Source organism: Triticum urartu, chromosome 4 (assembly GCF_003073215.2).
Source record: "Triticum urartu cultivar G1812 chromosome 4, Tu2.1, whole genome shotgun sequence".
In the NCBI taxonomy this organism is placed as follows: Eukaryota; Viridiplantae; Streptophyta; class Magnoliopsida; order Poales; family Poaceae; genus Triticum; species Triticum urartu.
The window spans coordinates 537,392,898-537,417,599 of NC_053025.1; the positions used below are offsets into that span (position 1 = coordinate 537,392,898).

The window sequence follows — 24,702 nt, forward strand, 5'->3', positions numbered from 1 at the left end:
CAGAGATACCTCTCCGATACTCGGAGTGACAAATCCTAATCTCAATCAATGCCAACTCAACAAACACCATCGGAGACACCTGTAGAGAATCTTTATAGTCACCCAATTACATTGTGACGTTTTATAGCACACTAAGTGTTCCTCCGGTATTCGGAAGTTGCATGATCTCGTAGTCAGAGGAACATGTATAAGTTATGGAGAAAGCAATAGCAGTAAACTAAACGATCATCGTGTTAAGCTAACGGATGGGTCAAGTCAATCATATCATTCTCTAATGATGTGGTCCCGTTTATCAAATGACAACTCTTTGTCTATGGATAGGAAACTTAACCATCTTTGATCAATGAGCTAGTCAAGTAGAGGCATACTAGTGACACTCTGTTTGTCTATGTATTCACACATGTACTAAGTTTCCGGTTAATACAATTCTAGCATGAATAATAAACATTTATCATGATATAAGGAAATATAAATAACAACTTTATTATTGCCTCTAGGGCATATTTCCTTCTATATGACCAAACTAGAGCACACTTGTAGTTCAAATTTGAATTACTCGATGTAAATCACTAGAAAATTCAATAGATCAAGGAAATATAGACAAAAAAACTCCCAAATTCATTAAAATTGGGCAGTTAGAATTCCGTGTAGTCTACTTTAGGTGAAAACTAAAAGGGCAAAATTTATAATCTTATTTCTCGCACTTGCTTAACAAATAAAGTCATCTTGGGCACTCGAAAAAGGAAAAATAAATTATTGTTGTGGTATTGACAGTTTATCATTCCCCCCCACAAGCTAGTGCACCTAAAAGGCTCCCATGCAAAAGGATTTCAACTTTTTGAGGCTTTTTCATTTTCTATAATTTCTTCAGATTATTGTCAAAATTACATGGATGACTAATAATATAAAGTGGTTTGGAATTTGACATTTCTTTGTGGCTACTGCCAACATTCCTAATGTGCAAGCTAAAAATTATTTTCAGAATTTATAGGACCAAAACTAGAGCACACTTGTAGTTCAAATTTGAATTACTCGTTGTAAATCACTAGAAATTCAATAAATTAATGAAATATAGACAAAAATACTCTCAGATGGAATTCCATGTGGTCTACTTTAGGTGAAAATTGAAAGGGCGGAATTTATAATCTTATTTCTCGCACTTGCTTCACAAATAAAGTCATCTTGGGCACTAGAAAAGGAAAAATAAATTATTATTGTGGTATTAATAATTTATCATTTTTTTCCACAAGCTAGTGCACATAAAAGGCTCCCATGCAACAGGATTTCAATTTTCTGAGGCTTTTTCATTTTCTATCATTTCTTTCAGATTGTTATCAACATTGCATGGATGACTAATCATATAAAGTGGTTTGGAATTTGACCTTTCTTTGTGGCTACTGCCAACATTCCTAATGTGCAAGCTAAAAATTATTTTCCAGAATTTATAGGACCAAAAACTAGAGCACACTTGTAGTTCAAATTTGAATTACTTGATGTAAATTGCTAGGAATTCAATAAATCAATGATATATACAAAAAACTGAAATTCATGAAAATTTGGCAGCTGGAATCCCATGTGATCTGCTTTAGGTGAAAACTGAAATGGCACAATTTATAATCTTATTTCTGGCTCTTGTTGACAAAAAAGTCATCTTGGGCACTAGAAAAGGAAATTTTACTTTTTATTTGTGGTATTGCTAGTTTATCAATTTTTTCCCACAAAGTAGTGCACATAAAAGGCTCCCATGCAATTTTGAAGCTCTTTTCAATTTCTATAGTTTCTTTTAGTTTGTTGTCAAAATTGCATGGATGACTAATCATATAAAGTGTTTTGGAATTTGACCTTTCTTTTGTGGATATTGCCTACATTCCTAATTTTCAAGCTAAAAATTGCATGGATGACTAATTTTACATGTGCTTCCACAAGAAGTGCATATTTGCTTTGCGTGAAATCATAGTTGTTCTGCTGGAAAAAAAATATGCTTTCATGAGAAGCACATATTTGCTTATCGTAGAAGCACGGATCTGTTCTGAGTTTTTCAGAAAAAATAGTGTGCTTCCATAGGAAGCACATATTTGCTTCTCTGAGCTTCTCGGGGAAAAAAGTGTTCCCACAAAAAGCACAAATTTGCTTTGCGTGGGAGCATAGATTTGCTTCCGCGAGAACTTATCCAAAAAGGGGAAAACACAGCCTGTGCTTCTAAAAAAATGGAAAATCGCAATTGTACTTTCGGCTCTAGTTTTTTCTTTCGTTTTTTGCATTTGTTCTTTTTTGCGCAAACCAATTGTTTTTTGTTTTATGTATTTGTTTTATATTTTTGTTTTTTTGTTAAAAAAGTACGTTGAAATCTATTAACATGAGATCTAGTTTTGAAGACCTCGACACGAGAAATCAAACGCTAAAAACGGTTCGGCATTTGGATGTGCGATTCAAAAGATGAAATATTTTGGAAAAACAAATTGTGAAAGAAAAACTCTTAGGTTACGACAAATGACATCTATGCAATGCGCCATATATCGATCTAGAGAAGGGGAAGTGACATTCGCAAGGTTTTCTAGGCTAACACACGTTTACTTTTTATTGCTCAATAATGTTTAGAGAAATACAATTGATAGAAAGTTGCAAAAGCCATAAATGACGTCTTTCAGATAAACTAAGCGCATGTTTAGTGATGCTATGTGCCTCCAAATTCGATGCTCTTCCTTCAAAAAGGAAAGAGCATTCTTGGAATTCCTATGCCATAATCTTTATCTCCCGGATGATATGACCATGTTTTTTGCCCGTCCCATCCTTTATGTTTGACACGACACCTTTACAGTTTGATGCAACAATGGTGCTTGTTTGTAACAGGTCAGATGGCAGGGCCATGGCCTCTCGGCAGGCTAAAGCTTCAACCGTAGTGACACATTTGCAAGTGGATCTGCAAGGTCGACAGGGTGGGCTGTGGGATTTTAGACCGGCCATATACGACAGGAAATTACAGATGGGACTAAGAAAGAAAAGCCCAACAAAACTCGTCCCGACCCGTCTAGCCCAACAAACAATGCACCTGATTCTCAAGATTGTCTCAAAAAAAAAACCTGTTCTCAAGGGGGGAAAACGCACCTAGGGGACACTGGGACAGACGCGCCGAGCCCCTGCGCGTCCCCGACCTCGGCGGCTCGGCTCCCGATCTCGCTGGCTGTCTCGCCGGACGCCGTCAGCCGTCGCTGTCTGCCTCGTCATCGCTAGACGCCCAGGAGCCGCCCCTGCCCGCCCGGCCCGCCCAGCGCTCGGCGCTACTGCGCTTCCCTAGCGCCCCTGCAAGCCGGCGCCGGCCGCCCAGTCCGCCCTCCACCGATTCCGGCACTCGGCCGGCAGTAAGCCTTGAGCTCGATTTGAGGACTGAAGGTAAGTTGTCCACTGTGGCACTGCCCATTCCCCAATTTCTGATTTAGGGTTTGCTCTTTGCTGTCTATTGCATCAATCAGGTGGAAGAGTCAAGTCTATTGTTGCGTTAACTGAACAACAGGACTTGCTATCCAGTACATGCACACACAGTCCTGTGAATACATACACATAATTTTGCTACCCAGTACATGAACACCTGATTATTGACAAATTAATGACTTGTCTGATTGTTTGCCACTCTAACATGTTACTCTAACAATGCCACTCTTTACAAATTAACAATGCCACACAGTCTTTCTTGAACTTCTCAAGGTATGTATTATGTAGGCTTCTCTTAGGCAATTGAGAATTTTAGTACTCCCTCCGTCCGGAATTACTTGTCCACAAATGGATAAAAGTAAATGTATCCAGAACTAAAATATGTCTAGATACATCCATTTCTATGACAAGTATTTCCGGACGGAGGGAGTATGTCTGTAAGACCATATTGATCTATTTCTATCTGCTATTGGTAAATTAATTAGAACGTTGGCATGTCATATTCGTTGTCAAAAGAAAAGGTTGGACCACCCTGCTCGTTAGGGCCCCTTTATTGTTTATGTGACAATGTACGAGACTTGACTTATGTGATTAATTTAGTAGGATAGCAAAATTTGATTATTGGCTAGCACACAGGTTTGATTTTGACCTGCAAAAACTGAGATGCAGAGTAAATCACATTCATTGAGATTTACTGACCCGATACAAGAAATGGGTGGAAAGATAATACAAAGAATGAGAATTAGGAGAAGACAATACAATAATGGTCCTTCTGAATCGTCCTTGTTGAGAGAGACTTGAGACAATTTGATGGACCAAATGCATATGTGAATGGTATCGTTGATGTTGGACCTTGCTGGACTTTCTTCTTTCGATTTGTGAATTGTTGATCAGTGCATGCCTATATTATCTTGTAGTATATGGTAATGTATTGCTAGTTCTTTAGCAAAGGTCATGTCATATGTTTCTTGCACCGAGCCTTGACCAGCTTGCGTGCTTCACGAGCTTGGCCGGAGGCTTGGGCCTGGCTTGTTGTATCTTCGAGCCCTGAGCTTTCTGTCCAGCCCTAGTTGTGTTGTAATATTTGGAAATTTCAAACATTTTTAGTTAACTCTAATGTTGTGAGACTTGATTAAGCTATTCATATTGCTCTTCTGGTCAATTTCTTATTACTGTGTTATGTCGGTTTTTTTGTAGGTGGCCCACTGGATTATTTGTTTCTAGCTCAGCCACTGCCTCAGAATAGTTTAGGACCTGAGAAGTCCTTTACTCCATTAGGCAAAACAATGGAGGACTGTGCAGCCACCCCTGTTCGCCGCCCTGCCGACCCCTCTTCCCCATCCCCAACCCCATCTCCCTTATCTCTGCGCCAGTGGCGCCCAGCGGCGCAGCGCAACCTGCGCAACCAGTGGTCGCGCCTGCTTGCCGCCAAGACCCGGTGGCTGGACGCCGCCGCCAGCGGCCGCTCCCATGCCGCCACGCTCGTCAACGCCTACCTCTCCCGCAGGTTGCCCCCTCTCTGGCTCTGTGTTTCGGCGACGCTTGAGTTTTTGAGATTTTATTAACTAGTTACTGACTGCGCCTTGTGCTTGTCATTTTGTCAGTTACATGCCAGGGATGGATTTGGGGGTGCTCAAGGACATGCCCAGGATCCGCGACAGGGCGAGCGCCAAATTGACCCACAAGGAGGTAGCTACGCTGTCGCCAGGAACTCAGCCAATCCTCCTCAGCAGCATGGTTTAATTTTCTTGTTCATCCCCTCATTTTCATGTCCCTTGCTTGGTTCAGGTGCAATGCCGCGAGATGCTTCTATCAGCCTACAAGGAGATGGTAATGCTTCATACAAAGCCCATGCTTGTTCATGTCATTTTAGCCGGGACCCTGTAAGCCATTAATGGTTGTTTGACTTTTGGTGCTCTTCCTATTTCCTGGTAATAGGTCTGTGCCATGTCCGACTTGGTTAAAGCTTCTCATGCCATGCGGTGTTTCTCCAAAGTATCTTCTGGTAGCCCACTAGTCCGATTTACTGATCGGCAGGATGATTTGAATGATTTAGGGGATGGTGGAGGAGCTCCAGTATACAGATGGATCTCCATGTTAGAATTTGGTGGGTTACTCGCATTTTTTTATGCAAAACTGGATTAAGTTCCGTAATCTTTATTTCCCCTTCCCACGTGACATTACTTGCTTTTAAGAGATTCAGAAATTTTTATTCTGAAAGACGTACTAGGATTCGGATAGACAGATGAACTTTCTTTTCATTTGTGTTTGGCATGACAGAAATGCATTCTTGGAATCAATTTTGTGTAGTTTGGGAAATAGCTCCAACTTAGTCAGAAAATCAAGTGAATTTTATATAGTTAGTAAATAATTTGCAAGTTATTCAGTGTAGCACTGCCACATTAGATCAAGTTGACTGAATAAATATCTGGTTTCTTATATCCAAAGTGATTTGTCCGTAATTTCTTTCTAAAATAGCTACTCAAGATCAGATCTTTCTGATCCAGCAAGATACGGCTAATATATTGATTTGTTGTTATTCGTGACTTGATCTCAGAAAACCTCGCCAAAGAGCTTGTTGAGATGTTTGTTTCAGAGCTACGATTGAAGGTATGCCATCACACAATTCTGCTATGTTTTAGCTTGTGCACTTAGAAATCGCATTTTTTTACATCCCTGTTTCTCCTGAACTTTTGGAAAAATCCTGACAGTGGAAATCATTTTTAATGTAGAGACTGATTGTCTTGGACCTCCTGTCAATTAACTTAAAAGAAGGTGCAGATCCTTCATTAGAATGGTCAGATGAGTTATATGACGGGGAATTCAACGAATTTCAGAGGATTGGCCTGGGGTCTGGAGACAGCTTCCCACTACCTGAGAATTGGAAGGCTGATGTCTTACAGGCACGGCGACCTGGACATACCCCATCCCATGAGGTTTTACAGGTGTTGATCCAATTTTTGCAATAGCTTTGCATTTATTCCCTTAGAAATCAACTGTCTCTGTCCTGATGTTTAGATCTTTAATTGTTTGTTTGGTAGACATAGCATTGTGTTGGCTCATTGTAAATAAAGGATGAGAGCACCATCTTTGGATTAGATCAAATGTGTTGTGCTCATTGCAGCATGCTTTCTAACAAGGGTTGTGTCTTTTCAATTATTATTTTACAGGTTTATTTAACCTCTTGGCTTGCTAATGTGAACATCAAGACGAGTAGGTAATTGCTCCATCTGCTTTAGCTTTGGATTTTACAAACTAGTATAAGGATACCTGAATTTCGAAATTAAGCTGTATCATATACTCCCTCCGTTCCAAATTACTCGTCGTGGTTTTAGTTCAAATTGAACTAAAACCACGACGAGTAATTTGGAACGGAGGGAGTACTAGTTTTGTTGATAGTGTGATAGTATTGATCTCTTGATTTTATTTTCAGAATTGACGAAATATTTGAGCTTGTTGAGGAAGAGATGCAGATCAAATTGCGTTGAAGATTTCGATTCATAGAATTTAAGTGGGAACCATTCGGGAATGTTCAGGGGTTCTTTTTCATTAACGGAAGTGATTTAGGCTATTTAGCCAGTGTGGTCTGCCCTAAGAAAGAGGGCTCATATATAATACTTATCAAATGCATTACTGTTAGCTTGAATACAGTTTGTGTAACAAGGCTGAGCCACGAGCCCACCGGCTCCTGAAAATCCAGAATGTCTTGCCTTGCCCCTGTGGTTGGCGTTCCATGGAGTACGTAGTAGCTGAAAACAGCCTGACACTGGACTCTGCTTCTAGTGCTGATTTCAGGATCTGCTGGGAAGACGTGGGAGAGAAATCAAGCACAGTGTGGGCGAGTATCCGAGTTTCTCCATGTTCTCGTGGAAGTTATATATGACAGGGAATCTCCCTGGCCTTGTTTTGGGTGGTGCCGCCTCGCCCGTTTCCAGCAGCACTCTTCTTCTCCGGCCACAAATTCGAAGCTAAAGAAAATGCCATTGCCATGGAGGAGCAATTCACTGGTGCTCGCCCAAGGTTCGATGCTAGTAGTAGACAGGAGGAGCCCAGCTTATTATTGGCAGTAGCATATATCATGATTGGCTGCAAGGAAGAGAGCAGAGGAGTCAGGAGGAGGACCCCAGAGCTCTGTTGAACGTGCCCATGCATGCTGCCCCGGACAAACGAAACGATCCAGGAGCTTTGTCTGCCGCATGCCCTTGCCCTTGCCCTTGCCCTGTTCCATTCCACTCCATTTAAAGAGGGAGATGGAAAAAGAAACTGAACGTCCACATGAGATATCACGTCCCTGTTCCCGGGCGGGACACTGGTCAACCATGTGGCTCCTGCAGTGCCTCTCTGAATTAAAACCACAGGACCTTTTGGCTCCTGCTTGCGACAGGCTGCTGGTTTCCTCCGTTTCTTTTCTCCTGGGATCACATGACCGCCCACGTCAGGCGAATGGACAGACGGCCGTGGCACGGCATCCAGTCCGGCCCGGCAGGGGGGGACACATTATTCTGTTCCGTGGCCGTGGGGAGAATGATGCCACTCCGGACGCGGCGGCCAGCAGCGGCGTGCGATCCGTGTCACGAGCTGGTCAATCCAATCCAATCCAGCCGCGTGAGTAGGAGTACTAATCAATCAATGCCCCGTGAGAAAGAAAGAGAATGTCGTTCCTTGTCGTCTCCACTTGGGGATCTGTCGGGCTCCTCTCCTGGCCCTTTCCGATGTTCTTTTCGAGGGCGACCAAGTTGTCATACTACTCCTGCTTATAAATATACTACTAGTCCACTCGATATCGCATCAGGTCCAGCCACGAGTCCACCTGCCTCTGCCTCTGCCTCTGCCTCTGCCTGGCAGTGTCGTTGTCCAGGTGCCATGTCTGTCCTGGTCCTGGTCCTGCTCCTGCTCGTCGTCATCATCGGAAAGTGCGGCGCGCACGCACGCACGCACGGACGCGTACGGGGGACGAGAATCCGGCCCTTGTTTATGGGGGGGAAAGAGGAAAGTCGCGCTTGCAGTTGCGTTGCAGGGTGTCCATGTCAGCTTGAAAAGAGCCGGCCAACTCGAGTCAACCTCAGGCTTAGCCAGCCGGACGTGTGTTCGGTTTTAATTCTAGGCTGGAGGAGAAAGAGAGGCCAGAAAGCAGGTTCCCATCCATCCAACAAAAGGCTGGGATTACTTGATCCTCTCTCTCACTCTCACGTTCGAGCTCAGTGAGTGAGCGAGTGACGCAAAGTACAAAAGGGGCGCGCTCACGATGTGACCAGATCAAATGACCCTCCCCACTTTTGCTTGCATTTATTTATATAACGCACGCACGCACGCACGCACACAGAAAGGATTTCCCCATGGATGGAAAGTTTGTTCGGTCGCTTTACCTTATCCGTCCAAGAAACTTGGAGCAAGCAAGCTTGTGATTGGCCATGCAGCTGGCTGATTCGGCCCCTGCATGCATGTGACGTTGCCACCACCGCCACGTCTGCCGGCCTGTCTGACCCGACCCGACCCGACCCTCCTAACGCTGCTGACTCGCAGGCGGGCAGCCGACACCGGTGGGCGCTGCCGGCCGGATAGGGCAACGAACAGGTCACGGTCTGTGCGTCGACCGATGCCGCCGTCCATCCAATGCGTGCAGTGCACCTGCGAGGCTGTGCCCCTGTGCTTGCGACTGCAACGGCCGCTTGTCCTGTGCTGCCCCTGCACCTTTTGTGGCCTTGCTCGGGTCGCAATTAAGCGAGCAGGGCCTGCCATGCCCTGCCCGCATCACCATCACCCCCACCGTGTCCTGTAGCAACTGACTCACTGGTCAGTCACTGCTGACCGATCGACTGATTCTGATGCCGCGAGCTGCCGCTTTGGCATACGTGGATGGACTGGCCAGCAGTGGCAGGGGGCATGCAGGGGATGTTCCAAAGGCCCCAGCAGCGGGTGTACTACTGCTGCTCCACTAGGATGGCATAGTCCCCGGCGCCCAATGGCATGTCATGTGACGGTACGTGCGCGCGTGCGTGTGCGTGCGTGTGATGTTTGATGACGAGATGGAAAGGGCGGTGTACTTTATAGTGAGGTGTGCCCACCGGGAACAGCATGTAGGAGTACGTGTGGCAGGAGGAATGGAATGGAATGGATGATGAGCGTGTCATCATAATAACTCCTCCTGTTGTTGGCGGCTTCTTTAACAGACGGTCTACGTACACGGACGGCCTCACGTCCTTCTGTTAAGCCATCGGCACTTTCAAATTTGGATGAGGGCGGGGACTAGCTGGGCTGCAATGAGGTGAGCGATGGCCATGCATGGTGTCGCCTCGTATGTCCCCAGATGAAACTTATCAAAGCCATTTTTTTTTGTTCCAGCTAACACAATAGGAGTGTTGATCATTTGTTTTCTAGGTGTCCTATATATAATACCTAGGGTGCTTTCAGTGACGTAGCCAGGATTGGGCCAAGTTCTAGGCCAAACACTAGCTACTACGCTAAACAGTGTTAAAACAGGAGGAGTTAATCCTGTTAGAAGTTTATCAGTTGGTGCATACTTGCCTTAATTAGGTGTTGTAACATTCTCTTCTTATTCTATCACTATGTCTTTTATGTCAGGTGTTGGACTTGAGCTTCCGTCGTTCTGTTATTGATGGTTAGCAGTGGAACCAGCCAACATCATGCCGCGTAGAAAAAACAATATAGAGCATGGTGTTGCTTTTAACTAAGTTTTCACTATGTGGAATGATCAATATCCAGTTATCTATATTCTTGTCCTAGTTGGGGGGGGGGAGGCGGGGGGGGGGGGGGGGGGGGTCCGTCGTCCCTTCTAACATAAAACTTGATAAAACTCTATCACGCCTAGATTTTGTATCCACGTGTAAAGATAATGTAAGGGTGATATTCTTCTTATTAACGTGTGCCGGGATGGGCAACATGCCACTTACCCGTGTTCAATATGCAAGTTCGATGGAAGATTTGTTATGGTGGAATTCTTTGAAAATGTGCTACAACCATAGGCCACAAAATTAATCCATGTGTTTCCAAGCCAATAATTATGGCCTTCCCATCTATCTGCTCCAGATAAACACTTGTTCTTTCCTGAGCTTGAAGCACATGTTAAACATTCAACATTTCAGTACACAAATACATAACTCGTTAGACACAACTAAATCTTGCAAATGCAAATGGAGCTAACTTATTTACTATGCTTATACCAAGTGGTTTACCTAGTTGATTTGCCCTTGGTATGCATATGTAACTATAAGATACAATATGATGTATGTGCCTTTTTTGCAAGTACCATCATGTATACACTCTTGATTAAGTTAAAGAGCGGAATACTTCAGCCATGAAAAATGCTAAAAATGACGCCTAATGATAATGCAGGCACACGTGAGATATGTATGCTACCAAAACGACAACACACCAACTGTCTCCATCCCTCGCAACCGCAAGAATGACAATACATCATTTATGGCCAGCCTAGACCTCGACGAAAACGACAATACAAAAGTATACCACTTATGGACACACACTAGATGGTGCCTCACACTCCAGCTACGAGCGCATACCTCGTATGACACGTGGTGGATCATGGGGAAAATGCATCTGAAAACATTAAAAACATATACACCATGGCCATACAACCTCTCCACTTAAAGTAAAACATATCGAACTACCGTCTCGCAACTCACCCCCGCCCTCAACATAATACCCGTCTCCGCCGCCCCCATCCCCATCAATATAAATTGAGGACTAGGGCGCAAGATAGGTCTTGCCTTGTGTTGTACCCCTCTACCCTAGTTCTGCGACGGCGTGGTTAGGCGGCGAGGAAGATAGGGCTAGGCGGCTCATCTGGGACAAAAGGGGAGGGCTCGCCCTTACTAATCCTAGAGCGATTGGGTAAGGAAGAGAAGAGGGGGCGGGCTGGGAGTTCTGGCAGCAAGTCTATTCCCTTCTTCTTGAACGGATTTCTCACGATCACAAGGTATAAAATCCAGATCTATGTTTTGGGGGTGGAGATCCAGATCTATTTTTCTGGGGGTGGAGATCCAGTTCTGTTTGATCTTAACGGGATAGACCTCACTAGATGGTAATCTTAGTGTCTGATTTACCTTATTTTGTAATGAGTTTCATGCCAATTTTTGCGCCCGCGACTTGTTGTTAGGATAAAATATGTGTTGATGGCTGTGTGCAGATATTTGTACATATAGCCCACTAAATCGTGGATTGCGCCGGTAAAAAACCCTATGGATTACTACTTCTATGGCGTGCCATGGCTGTAGTATCATGAATCGAGGGATCTCCTCCTTGTGTTTGGCAGTTGATTTCAATTCACGTGTGTCTTTTTTTTGCGAATCACGCGTGTCTTTCTTGTGTAGTTAACTTCTTAGGTTTATGATTGATTACCATGACTGAATAATAACAGTTGGGCGAACAACTAACCCCCTTTTTTAATTAAAAACTAGGTAAAACCAAATTTGTTATACACCGTGTTTGTTGTGGCAATCGATGTGCTCATTCTGTTGCACTTTGTATGACATATTAGTGAATTTACTAGTTAAAAAAACTTGTTGAACTAAAAATAAACCTTTTATTTATTCATGTCATGGACGTTTGATTTAAGCAGTGGCGTAGTCATAGTTTTCATATACTCTCCATTCATGTAATACTTCATGTAGATCATTGTATTATAACTTTTATTCAGTCTTGCTTCATAGGCAATGAGAGGAGAAACATGTTAGTGTGGTGGGACACAACATAGAAGATACTTTTTTCATCAACTTCTACCGTTGCGTGTAGGAACAAAAGGTGAAAGAGATGTTTTTTCCTATGCACCAATACATAAAGGGACATGGTGAGCACATAAACAATGAAATATATAAGAATGATACAATTTGTTTGCCATACTTAAGGTTGGAAGGGCACCTTGTTTCCCATTCTTGCAAACTTTTTAGGGGTCATGACACTTGCTTCATGAGAGTGTGACACTAACATCTTCTGTAGATTTACGTGTGTGGTGGTACATATTATGAGATGTCATGTTCTTATTGACATCCTATTGAAGTCATGTGGTTATAGGACTAGTAATGAAGTCAGGTTTTTTGTCTACAATATATGCAATATGTGTAGAAAACGATAAGAGGGTAACCTCATCTCATGTTCAATGGCTCATTTAGTTAATCCTACCCCTGTTTGGGTCAGCGGGATCAACCCCAAGCCGCCCACTTTGTGTAGCGCCTTCGGGCACATCTGCCCGGTTCTAATCATGATTCAATCCCTCGGACCACCCGTTTGCTTGGGCTTTAAATCTTCTTCTTCCATCCCATAAAAGAAATCCCCAGACATTAACTGGGGTGCGAGAGTGAAGATCATTCAACCCGTGCAAGGATGGGATCCCCTGGAAGATTGAATCCCAACTGAACCGAATGAGTGAGGCCTAAAAGAGGTCATCACAAGCTACATGGTCTCAATGACACAAAAATCGCTCTACCCAATTCAACCAAATTCTTTTAACTCCTCTTCCTAAAACCAATCTGATCAGTTCACTCTCTTACAACATACCCATATATATTCTACCTCTGTATTTAAATATAAGACGTTTATGCAAAAACGTCTTACATTCTGACACGGAGGGAGTATCTTTTATCCTAGGGATTATAGTACTCCTATTATGTTACCTTGGGGCAAAATAGCCAACCACACTTACTTTGAGCGGTAAAAAATGAGCTTGATTAGCCCACTGTCCTGCAAACCCACACTTTGAGCGGTGAAAATTCTTCCAACCCATAAAAAAATCCCAGACATTAGCCGGGGTGCAAGAGCGAAGATCATTCAACTTGTGCAGGGATGAGACCCCCTGAAAGATTGAATCCCAACTGAACCAAATGAGTGAGGCCTAAAAGAGGTCATCACAAGCTACATGGTCTCAATGACACAAAGATTGCTCCACCCAACTCAACCAATATTCTTTTAACTCCTCTGCCTAAAACCAATGTGATCAGGTCAGTTCACTCTCTTACCACATACCAGGTATATACTACATCTGTATCAAAATATACGACGTTAATGCAAAAACGTGTCTTATATTCTGGTACGAAGGGAATGTATTTTATCCTAGGGATTATAGTACTCCTATTATGTTACCTTGGGCAAAATAGGCAACCACACCTACTTTGAGCGGTAAAAAACCAGCTTGATTAGCCCGCTGTCCTGTCCTGCAAACCCACACTTGCTTTCTTGAGCGGTAAAAAAAGGGGTTACCCATGGCACTCACCGCTTTCCTTTCTCCGCGGGGGGGCTCGCATCCCCGTAGCGGCCTTTCCTCCTTTTCTTTCCCACCCGCACCACGCGGCTGTCCTTTTCCTCCCCTAACGCCGTTACCCGCCCCCGTCCCGGATCCGACGGCCCCGAGCCCCGCCCGCCCCCATCCGACGGCCCCGCACGCCCGGCTCCCAGGGCCCACCGCCGGCGCTGTGAAATACTTCGCGGGCCGTATACACGCTTGATCTTCGCCCGTCCGTCGCGAGCGAGCTTAGAAGAAGGAGAGAGAGAGAGCTGCTGGCTGCCCGATACTACTCCCGGCTCCCCCCCCCCCCCACCCTCCCCCCGCTCCTCTCTCCTCGGCGCCGCGGAGCTCCAAACCCTCGCCATTTGGCCGCGCCGAACCCTAACCCTAGCCCGCCGGCCGCCCCCCCCGCGGAGCACCCCCGCGCCGCGGCCCGGGGCTGACGGCCGCGCCGATCCGATCCGCACGCACGCCCGGCCGCCGCGCCGATCGAGGTAGGTCTCGCACGAATCGGCCCGGAATTCGCGGGGGCCTCTCCGTTCCTGGCTGCTGCTCGCTCGTCTGCCGCGCGTGAATCGGGCGGTCCCTGTCCGCCGCTGCAGCTGGGGGAATTATTTTCGGGTGGGGGAGTTTTAGGGTTTTTTTCCCTCTCTCTCGGGGGATCTGCGCCGGTGGGCGAATTGGGAGCTCCCCGGCGGTCGATCTCGGGGGCGCGTGGCCTCCCGCGCTCGATAGGCTGCTGGTTTCTGGGGCGCGTGGTGGGTAATTTGCGCGCGACGGGCCCGAGGTTTGGGTCGATTCGAGCTTGAGCTCAGCTCACCTCGGCTCGTGCTCGTAGTCGAGCGTTGGTTGGAGCTTAGCTTGAGCTGCCCTCTGCTCAGTGCTCCGGGATTCGGGCGTCTGCTAGTGGGCAGGGAGACGTGGGGGGATTTGGGGATGCTCCAGCAGATGCGCGACGCTTGGTTTCTGCTGTTCCCTTCATTTTTTTTGTCGCGGACCTACTTTCCCCTGTCTCCCTCCCTCTGAGCTCCGAGCTCTGAGCGGCTGCGGCAGCGTCCGGGCGGATTCTCTCTTGTCTCTCTTGCATCTTTCAAGATTTGTTCAGCTGTACCCCTCTTCGGAAGTTGTATGTAGGAGAAAGATGTGATTTTTAGGCTTTAGCGAGGAGATGGGAGTGATTCTTGTGCTAGCATCGAAACATTGTAACTTCATTTTGTCTTAGTTTGCTTGATTTGCTCCCCGTATGAGGGGCATGAGGTGTCTGCCGTGAGATTTGACTGTCCGTTGATTGTAACAAGATGATGTTGTCTTTGTCCTAGTGTTTCTCATTAGAGATTGTGGTGCTGTGTTAGTGTTTCGGTTTTGGATAATGGTTGTGTTTCGTGCGAGGTGAAAGATGTGGTTTTGCCTGTGCTAGTTAAGAGTATTTCTTGCCAGACACTCATGATATAACCCTGCTTTTAGTGGCCGACCATCTAGATAACGAGCTCAAGTAGGATAATTGCCACGTACTTGTTCCTGAGTTGTTTTGAACCTTTATCCCTTGCATTGTGCTAATTGGCTTCACTTGCCACCCACAAGCTAACAAAAGTGCAACAAGTTCACAGTTCAAGCTTAAATTGCACCTCCGTCTATTTCAAAACTGTTCTTTTCTGGCATGGGCGCACACTTGAGGTTGTGGATGCCCATATTTAAGCCACCCTCACTAATTAATCAACCATGCTTCTTAGGGCGCTCCCAATTCGTTGGCTCTTAACGCGTTATCATAGGTAGTGAATTTTTTTTAGAGATAATCACCACATTGCATCGCATATTACATTTTATTGGTTTAGGACCATGTTTGCATCTCAACCTTGTGGCCTAATTGTGGAGAGAAGGGAATGATTTTGTCCGATATCATGCTCCACTGGCCTTTTGGCCTCCGGAGTAAAAACTAGGGAGATAAGCCACACTGGATCAGAGCATTGAGTACACCGCATAGGGAAACGAGCTAAGAGCCGTATCTCCACTAACATACAACTTCCCTCTCTCTCTCTTCTTTAAATAAAGTGCCACCTCAGCATTTTGTCTGATATTGTGCTAAGAGACAAGCATTGGGAGTACCCTTAATTCTAATGCATCTACGCCGGTTGTTTTCAGTTGCAGCTCTAGGGACTTGAAAGGATAACCTTGATTAATTTTCTTATCGCTGTTAAAACATGTTTATGGCTTTAATTTGAATAAGTTCCAAACCCCACAATAGATATGGTTGGCCAAGGTAGTTGGCATATGCACCATTACTTTGCATGCTTTTGATGCTGAAGAATTTTCCTCAGTAGGCTTAAAGTGTTGTCCTCGTGAATCATGAATGCGTGGTCCTTGTGGAATATACTGAACTGGTACTGATTCATTTACTGTAGAATCTTTGAATAATGTTCTTATGTAAACGTTCTTCAAAATGGGCAGGCTGCAGATAAATAGAAGGGACATCTACAGATTCGTTTAGCCTGAGTAAATTCTTGTCAGTCCAGGGTGAGCCTTCTTTGGATGCTGTAAGTTCAGTGGAATCATATTCATCATACTAGGAGGCAGTCGTATCTGGTCGTATTGTCATTTGATATGAAACTTTGGGATTTGCCAATTGCAGACAGTTCACGCTTTCACGGGCATTAGACCCGTAGGGACTTCGGAAATGTCACAGTTTCACCACACACAGCATGGGGGTGATGGTGATTTTCAGATGTGGCAACAACAGATGATGTACAAGCAATTGCAGGAGTTCCAGAGACAGCAAAATGCCCAGCAGATTGATCATGGAGCCAGAATGCAGCCCTCTTTTGGACAGTTTCAAGCTCCAGCAAGAGCAGCACCTGCTGATCAATTGCCGGTGATAACAAATGAAATGCCAAACAATGAGGCCACGGCTTATGCGTGGCCACAAAATTTTGCTAGTGGTGACCCAAGGTTGCCAGGCAACTCACAAATGGTGAATACAGGTAGCAACACAAACTGGGAGCAGTATGGTGGTGCTCCTGCCATGGGCAATTTCATGAATGGTTCGGTATTTCCAAATACTCAAAGTCAACCAATGCGACCAATGGGGTTAGCTACACAGCAAATGAACCAGTCCTTCTATCAAATACCTGCTACCAGCAGAGGCGGGTCTGTTAACCAGTACCCCCAGTTCTTAGGGATCCCTGCTGATCTCCAGAATGCAATGACAAGGGCAAGTACTCATCAGCCTGAAAAGGTATCAAGGCCATTTAGCTCGTTAATGGATGAACCTAGTCCGCAGGAGAAAGGTGCCTCCAGTTCTATGCAGAATTTTCGAGGAAAGGGAGGCTTCTTAAGCAATAGTCCGTTACAAAGTCAAGGTGATAATAACAAGGCAGGCAGCCCTGTTCCAGTGAATCATCTACGACATGGTTTTCAACTCCAAGATTTTCATGGTAGGTCAAACCAACTCCAAGCGGGCCTGCAAGAGAAATCAACAATGCAGGTAGCGCCAGCAAGTGGTGGCGCTAGCCTTGACCCTACCGAGGAGAAGTTCTTGTTTGGGGATGATGAGGATAGCAACTGGGGAGCTTTGTTGAAGGGAGACAACGATCATGGTAATTCTTTGGATAATGATAACTTTGGTGGTGCTTTGCCATCTCTACAGAGTGGGAGCTGGAGTGCCCTTATGCAGGAAACATTACAGTCTTCAACCAGTAAAGATAATCCCAAGGAAGAATGGAGTGGCCTCAGTTTGCAGAAAACACAGACAGTTGCCAATAACTCAACTTTACCAGCTCGTGACCAAAGTAAGCTTGCTGCATTAAGCGGTGGACTACAGAATGCACGACCCTCGTCAGCATCTAGCTATGGTGATGGAACAATGAATAATCCAGATTTTACCAGTTTTCAGCATGCTACAAGAAGTCCGTACGAGCAAAGAGACAAAACACCACATGAATCTCCTCGTGCAACTGTTACCAATCATCAGTCAACTGCAGAAGCCAATAATGGGTATATTCAGCAGAGCTTGAAGCAAAAGCAGTCTGATGAATATGGGAGACAAGAACAGGTGCATTTGTCAAATGGCAATTGGGCTCAGCAGAAATCTGAAACGCCAAGAAATAGCTCACACTCAACTGGTGCACCATCAAGTACACATGGATTTTGGATGTCACAACAAAACACTGTTGATAACAATATCAACCAAGAGTCGAGCAATAGCCAGAATGACTGGAAAAGCAACAGCCCCCTTGGACAAGACATCAGCAGTACCCAAAATGTCTTTAATAGTGATGGAAACTTTTGGAAGTCAAGTGGAGGTAATGCAAATTCAGTCCACAGGCTTCAGCAGATGAAGCCTGATATAAGCACTTCGCAAATGCAGAAGGACAGTTCTGATGGTAAAGGTGTTAGTATGATGGGATCAAGCATGTCAACAATAAACCCGAACCAGCATCAGATGGTTATTGGTCGAACGGGTGAGCATGGCGGGGTAAACCATAACATTGGACGTAGGGGTTCAGAAACCTCAGAATCTTTAAGAAGAAGTGCTGAGCCAAGACCAAATGACTGCAACCAGGAGTACCAAAATGCAATACATATGGAAAGGCCAGGAAACATTTTAAATCCTGGGCAGCATGTGAACAGTGACCATGCTGCCAGGAGGCATCCTTTCTTTGCTGCAAAAGAATCCCAAAATTTGGGATCAGGTCAGCAAGCAGGGGGATCTTACATGTTGCAGAATCATGCTATGGACAACACCGGGGGAAACATTAGGCATTCTCCGGGTAATCCAGTTTCGAACAATCAGTTTCCGCCTCAGTCACTTCAGGGACAAAATAACCTGAAACCACGATTTATCACGAACTCCCAAGTTGCTGCCAATATGGCTTCAGTTAATGAGGTATGGATATCTTGCTTAAACAAGCTTTATTATTTACTCATTTTGTTCTCTTGTAATATTACTTATGAAGCTACTTTCTTAATTTTTAGAAAAAAATGCTGGTGGGGGATGAACACTTTAAATCTCGACATGGTGTCACTAACAGTTCCAGTGCATCACCCTTTGGAGTATCTGATGCCGGTCAGTCTCAGAATAGAGCAGTTCAGAACAGGTACTTACTCCTTTTCATTTGTAACTACTCTAACCAGGTTATTCCTGAGTAAATCCTAAATATCCCATCGTTGAAGTGTTAAAGCTTTACCTATGCAATTTATTTTGTGCTCTTGTTTCTCTCGACTTGTAGAATAATATCTGGTTAGTTTCGACAAGGTATGACTACCACTAACGAAGAAGGCCCACATCCTTGTACGCTACCAATGACAGTATAGTTTTTCCAAATAGTATCAGAAGTGTAGGATCATATTAGTATTGCAGAATCATATATGTATGGAAATGGTCTGGAGAGTCGTTATAGTATTGAAATAGTCTGGAGAGTTGTTATAAGTATTGAAATGGTCTGGAGAATCATGATTGTACTGAAATGGTCTGGTAGGATAAGGGTATCGTAAGATTCTAAGATACATATCGGGACACTGACAACAATGCTTTGATCTATTCCAGTAATAGTCAACATTTTTTGTACCACATGATATTATCTTTTGTCATGATTAGTCCTTCCAACAGTTTTCACTAGCAATTTATGCTTGTTGTTCTTTATGATAACTGACAAATATATATGTATGTTTAATGTAGTCAACATATGCTGCAACTTCTTCATAAGGTGGACAACTCAACAGATAGCAATGCACTTACTGACATGGCCAACAGTCCTCTTGATAATGTTGCTAATACTCAGCAGCAACTTAATCAATCTTCTTTGCAAGGATTTGGATTAAGACTAGCACCACCGTCCCAGCGACATCCAGCTTCAGATCAATTATGGTCTAGTCACACTAATGCTGATGGCAAGCAGCCTGAACACTCAGCAAGGGGAGAACACCAGGCCCAGCTACCTTCCACTGCCACCAATTATTCGTCACCTGCTCATCCAAGCTCACAGCCGACACCATTTCATTCTTCGGAAATGGGTGGTACTGGACAGCCAGCTGCACATTTCCCCCAGTTAAGTTCCGGGCAGCAATATCCCGTGCCAGACGCAAGATCAGGTTCTGTACCCATGCCTCAGCAAGACAGCACAGCAACAGTATTCAAGAACGTATGGACAAACATATCGGCGCAACGTCTAGCTGGCGGTACCCAATCTAACAAGATAACACCCAATATTCTCCAGTCTATGATGTTTTCCAACAACCCCAACTTATGGGGTTCGCAAAAGGCAGACGACCAAGGACAGAAGGCTTCAACACCACCTGATGTAGCCACCAGTTCTGCCAATTCACATAATCAAGAGACAAAACAAGCTCTGGACAGTGATGCAGGGTTAGCCTCTTCTGAGATGGCAAATTTTGATTCGACTGGAGCTGCTGTACCCAGGGGGAATCAAACCCTGCAGAAGCATTCTTCAGACGGGAACTTTGCCATTCCTGCTTCATCCTTGGCACAATTGCGTCAGCAAGGTATCATGAACCCTAGGCAGGGAGAGAGCCCTGCAGCTAACTTTCAGGTTATGAATACTTCTCACAACACTGGTACTAATATGAGTGGCATTGGGTTACATGGAAATCCAACACCTTCAAACCTCCAACAGACAAATTTTGCTCTTCTGCATCAAATGCAAGCAATGGGTCATGTGGATGTTGATCCAGGCAATAAAACTGGAAAGATGCTTAAACCAAATGAGATTAGTTCTGACGCGTCGCAAGTTGACTGGAAGTCTGCTCAGAGGTTTGCACATGGAGCCACTAACTCACTCAGGTCGTCCATAGATAACATTGGCAGTACTAGTGTCCAAGGGTCATTCCCTTCAGACATGAAAATGCTAAGCTTTGCTCCAAGGAACAATGAGGAGAGAAGTACAAGCATACCTTCTCAGATCCCTTCTAGGGAAGTTCTCTCTCATGGTATGGTCATGCGTAATGATCATCAAAGTCAAGTTCAGTCTCTTGGGACAAATGCATCATCCAATTTGATTGAAAGAAGTGAGAGACCTGGGATAAACCCTCAAATGGCACCCTCTTGGTTTGAACATTATGGAAACCAAAGAAATGGTCAGAATCATTCTGTGTTTAATGCTCAGAAGACCCCAACTCCACCATATAATGTTCCAAAAGCTTCTTGGTGCATGGAAAATAACTCTCTCGAGGATAGAGCTGATGCCGGCCAAGCTGCCAGGCCTTTGGTGCCTAATATGAAGACAGCTTTGGTGACAAGGCCAAAGAAGCGCAAATTTACAGAACGTGCTCTTGTTTCTTGGCATAAAATCACTGCAGGCACTCAAAAGTTGAGAAAGACAAGGTGAATTTTCTCCCCTTGCAGGGCAGTAGTTTGCAGTAGTGTTGAAGCATATTTTCTGTCCTCTTACTGTTACTGTCAGCACCAGTAGTTTATGTGACTTGCAGTTATTTATTTGTTGAGTTGTTTATCTTATGTTGCCTTGATGTTGCTAACAATTGTAACCATCTTCAATTGCTGGACAGCACGAATGAGATGGATTGGGCTTGGGCAGCAAATAGATTAATTAAGAAGGTTTGCACTGCTATACTATTTCAGCTACTTTACGTCTTGCATATTGGTTCAAAGGGTTTTCATTTGACACCAATTAAATTTCTTAACAGTCCGAGGATGATCCAGAAAGTCTGGAAGATGCCCCGGTAAATTTTTTACCGCGCAAAAGGCTAATTATGACCACAAAGTTGATTCAGGAAGTTTTCCCTGCTATACCAGCAAGAGTTCTCAGAGCACAAGCTGTATCAGCTTATGAAAGTGCTACATACAATATCGCAATGTTCACTCTAGGAGATACATGCATCATCTCATCAGATAACTCTCGCGCTCTTGCAGATAATGAAAATAAGTAAGTCTCTGTAAACTGTTTTTTTTTGCTTATTCTCTTGTGGTCATGAAAGTAAGATTTACTTTTATAACCTCATTGCTGAAAGGCTAATTATTACACTGTCATTGATCAGCCCATCTGAACAAAGAACAAGTGCCAAGCAAATGGAAGACAAGTTATCAAAGGTTGTGGAAGTCTTTGTTGGAAGAATCAAGAAAATGGAAAACGACTATCTGAGGTACGAGCACCCTCCATCCCCACCCCGCCCACACACATTGCTTATTGGCTAGCTAGTTTAAAAACAACATTGCTGTTTTCCATTTATTTATGGGCTCCTGTGTGGTGTGTGCGCGTGCATACAAAAATATCCAACATAATTTGGTAGAACATCAGGGCCTCTTTGATTCGTAGGATTTTGAAAACATAGGAATAGGAAAAGTGTAGGGTTGGAGTGGCATGCCCATTTGAATCCTATAGAATTAGCAATGATTGTTTGATGCCACGGGAAAAACAAAGGAATTGTAAAAAGAGGTTCGAGTGGATGTTAAATTTCCTATGAAATGTAGTACAGAAGATTCCATAGGAAAAATTCCTATGGGATCCAATCCTATGAATCAAAGGACCAACATAGGAAAAAGTCCTAAGGATTTCAATCCTCCAGAAATCCTATAAAATTCCTTTGAATCAAAGAAGCCCTGAGCATGTTAGAATATTTGTACATGTAAATAGTTGTGTAGTAAAAATAATTGTATGCACTGTGCTAGAAAGATAAAAGATTGCCAGAAGGGAAACATTTGGGGCCTTCTGGACAGCTAGATACACCAGTCAATTTTGAGGGGCTTATGAGATGTTAGCTGGCTTGGTTCTTCCTTTCTTTTACTTACTTTTGCTAAGATCTTAACTTCCATTTATATTGCGTTTTCATGTGAAGAATAATAATGTTCGTCTACTTCATCATAACATTTTAAACCTGGGCTTGGTTGTTGATGATATATTTAAATATCTCTAGGGCCCTAATTCTTTTTGACTTTGATCATATGGTAGGAATGGTCGTTGATATGTTGAATCTATACCAATATAAAAAGACCCAAAGGGGCAGATCCAACTGATCTCGACCATCGAACTAAGTCAATCCAACGACCTAGACTGCTCCAATGGCGAGCGTTAAACGTGTTTAACGTGCAATTAATTCATACCAAATATTGCATTAATCACAGGATTAACACAGAAATAATATCATACCTGATATACGCATGCAATTAATATATTGCCTAAATATTAACGTATGTTGCACGTGCGCATTTACTAGTCATAACAAAATGAACAGTGAATATCACTTAGATATTTTATTTATTCAAATAAAGTTACACTGTTTCCCTATTTTTCTCAAGAATTTGTTCTTCAACTTGCATGTTTCATATGCCTGGCAATAGTCTAATAACCAACAGTTTACTATGTGCAGAGACTTCAGTTGCGGCACATTTCTGAAAACCTTAACTGCATTTGTTGATCTTTAATTCCTTGTGCACTCTCACTCATGACACCAATTCCATTTTACTACTTTGTTGTTGACTTATCTCTGTTTAATTGATGATAGTTCTCTCAACACCGTTTTCCCTCTCGTTGCAGCTTGAGCAAGAGGGCTTCGATGCTAGATGTGCATCTGGAGTGCCAGGATTTGGAAAGGATTTCAATCGTAAATCGTCTGGGAAGATTCCATGGCCGGAACCATGCAGCTGGTGTCGAGGCCTCGTCTGGCTCACAAATGGTTTCTCGCAGAATTTTCCCTGATAGACATGTCATGTCTTTCTCCGTGCCAGGAAATCTTCCCGAAGAGGTGCACTGTTTGGCACTCTAGTGCATTGATTTCTTGCATTGTTCCTCAACCTCTCCTCAGATCACCTCTCTGGCTACAAGTGTGGTTTTCCAATGCTCCTTTTTCTCCTGCAAAGCATGGCGTTTATACAGAACGGTCAGATCCAGGGGTGGTTTGGAAATCCCAACCGTCGCACATGCCACAGAGACGCCAAGGGATGTGTCCAGCCGATCAAACTTAGTGCGGGCTGTTGTTATTTCTCCCTTGTATGAAGTATAGGTCCCTGTATATTGTTGAAAGTATGAAGGAAAAAGAAGCCGTGGGCCTCGCATCATTTTGCTGATGAAGGAAGGGCGTTAGCTTCACAATTCGTTAGGGAAGTCGATGCTTACTAGCTTTAGTACATCTAGTGGAAATTTCCGCTACTTGTCATCTTTTTATCCATGATGATGAAGAAAGAGTGTTGGCAGTTTAGAGGGGTGAATAATAACGAGAGCCTTGTCCTCTGGGTTCTTTTGTTCCTTTAGGAATGGGATGCAAATTGGCTAGCGGTGTCCAAGTCGAACTGACCTCTCCCCCTTTGTTGTTACTTGTTAGTCAGCAGTTGATTACTTGTGTTATGTAGTGCTGAGAGCAATTCATGGAATGAACAAAAACGCCGGGTGAAGCGCTTGTAAAATGTTGTAATCTTATATAAATCCCTGCGATGTTGAAAGCCCTAATGGGTTCTTGTAAATTTTAAAGTGCGATTATCACCGAGGCCGTTTTATCATGTTCTGAAGCAGAAGTTGGCGTGGCAAGGATGTCTGCAGCTACTATTAGATGTCTGAAGAGTGCTGCTGATCCTATTCGGCTTAGTTGCTGTACATGTTTTGTAGTTTGGTTTTGGGATGGGTTTTTGCTGAACCAGGAGTAGGTCGTTCGAAGAGTACCTCACCTATCCTTTTCTTCTGTCCCTCAGGGGCCGGCGATCAATCTCCTTTTGAAATGAAATCATATTCAGGTGGGGATTTCTATCTCATTTTTTAAAAAAGGGCAACGGGAATACAAGACCTTTTTTTTTTAGAAAACGCTAATGCTCTGCCGGCTGATGGCGCGGAGAGTTCCGCCACCCGCGCGAACGTTGGATCGACCTTGATCCACATGTCCTTAAGCACACTCACACACGTTTACCTTATCTCGCAACAACAACAGTGTTGCAAACCAACTTAGACAAGTTTTTGCAACATCAGCTTTGTTACAGAAAAAAAACCCGCAACAAAACCTTTGTTGCAAGAAATATCTACGACCAGAACTTTGTTGCGAAAAAAAATCCGCATCGCAACCTATAT

The 24,702-nt window shown here is 44.1% G+C and overlaps 2 protein-coding genes across 5 annotated transcripts; both read left to right on the top strand.

The window, feature by feature from the left end:
- Positions 1 to 3,071: 3,071 nt before the first annotated feature.
- On the top strand, positions 3,072 to 7,145 carry LOC125552502. Of its 2 annotated transcripts, none has more exons than XM_048716083.1 (9): positions 3,072 to 3,390; positions 4,627 to 4,936; positions 5,034 to 5,118; positions 5,218 to 5,259; positions 5,368 to 5,536; positions 5,987 to 6,039; positions 6,162 to 6,374; positions 6,600 to 6,646; positions 6,863 to 7,145. In XM_048716083.1, exons 2-9 carry the CDS (start codon positions 4,716 to 4,718, stop codon positions 6,915 to 6,917), a joined length of 885 nt encoding a protein of 294 aa, XP_048572040.1. In that variant the 5' UTR covers positions 3,072 to 3,390; positions 4,627 to 4,715; the 3' UTR covers positions 6,918 to 7,145. The 2 variants fall into 2 exon arrangements, with proteins under 2 accessions (XP_048572040.1, XP_048572039.1); XM_048716082.1 differs by having other exon boundaries at positions 3,260 to 3,390; positions 6,267 to 6,374.
- Positions 7,146 to 13,972: 6,827 nt separating this feature from the next.
- Positions 13,973 to 24,143, top strand: LOC125552503. Of its 3 annotated transcripts, none has more exons than XM_048716084.1 (9): positions 13,973 to 14,178; positions 16,130 to 16,215; positions 16,311 to 18,563; positions 18,653 to 18,774; positions 19,356 to 21,017; positions 21,200 to 21,248; positions 21,338 to 21,576; positions 21,689 to 21,793; positions 23,185 to 24,143. In XM_048716084.1, the coding sequence occupies exons 3-9, from the start codon at positions 16,356 to 16,358 to the stop codon at positions 23,411 to 23,413; spliced, it is 4,614 nt and encodes a 1,537-aa protein (XP_048572041.1). In that variant the 5' UTR covers positions 13,973 to 14,178; positions 16,130 to 16,215; positions 16,311 to 16,355; the 3' UTR covers positions 23,414 to 24,143. The 3 variants fall into 3 exon arrangements, with proteins under 3 accessions (XP_048572041.1, XP_048572043.1, XP_048572042.1); XM_048716086.1 differs by having other exon boundaries at positions 18,656 to 18,774; XM_048716085.1 differs by having other exon boundaries at positions 16,130 to 16,195.
- The last annotated feature ends 559 nt before the right edge of the window (positions 24,144 to 24,702 follow it).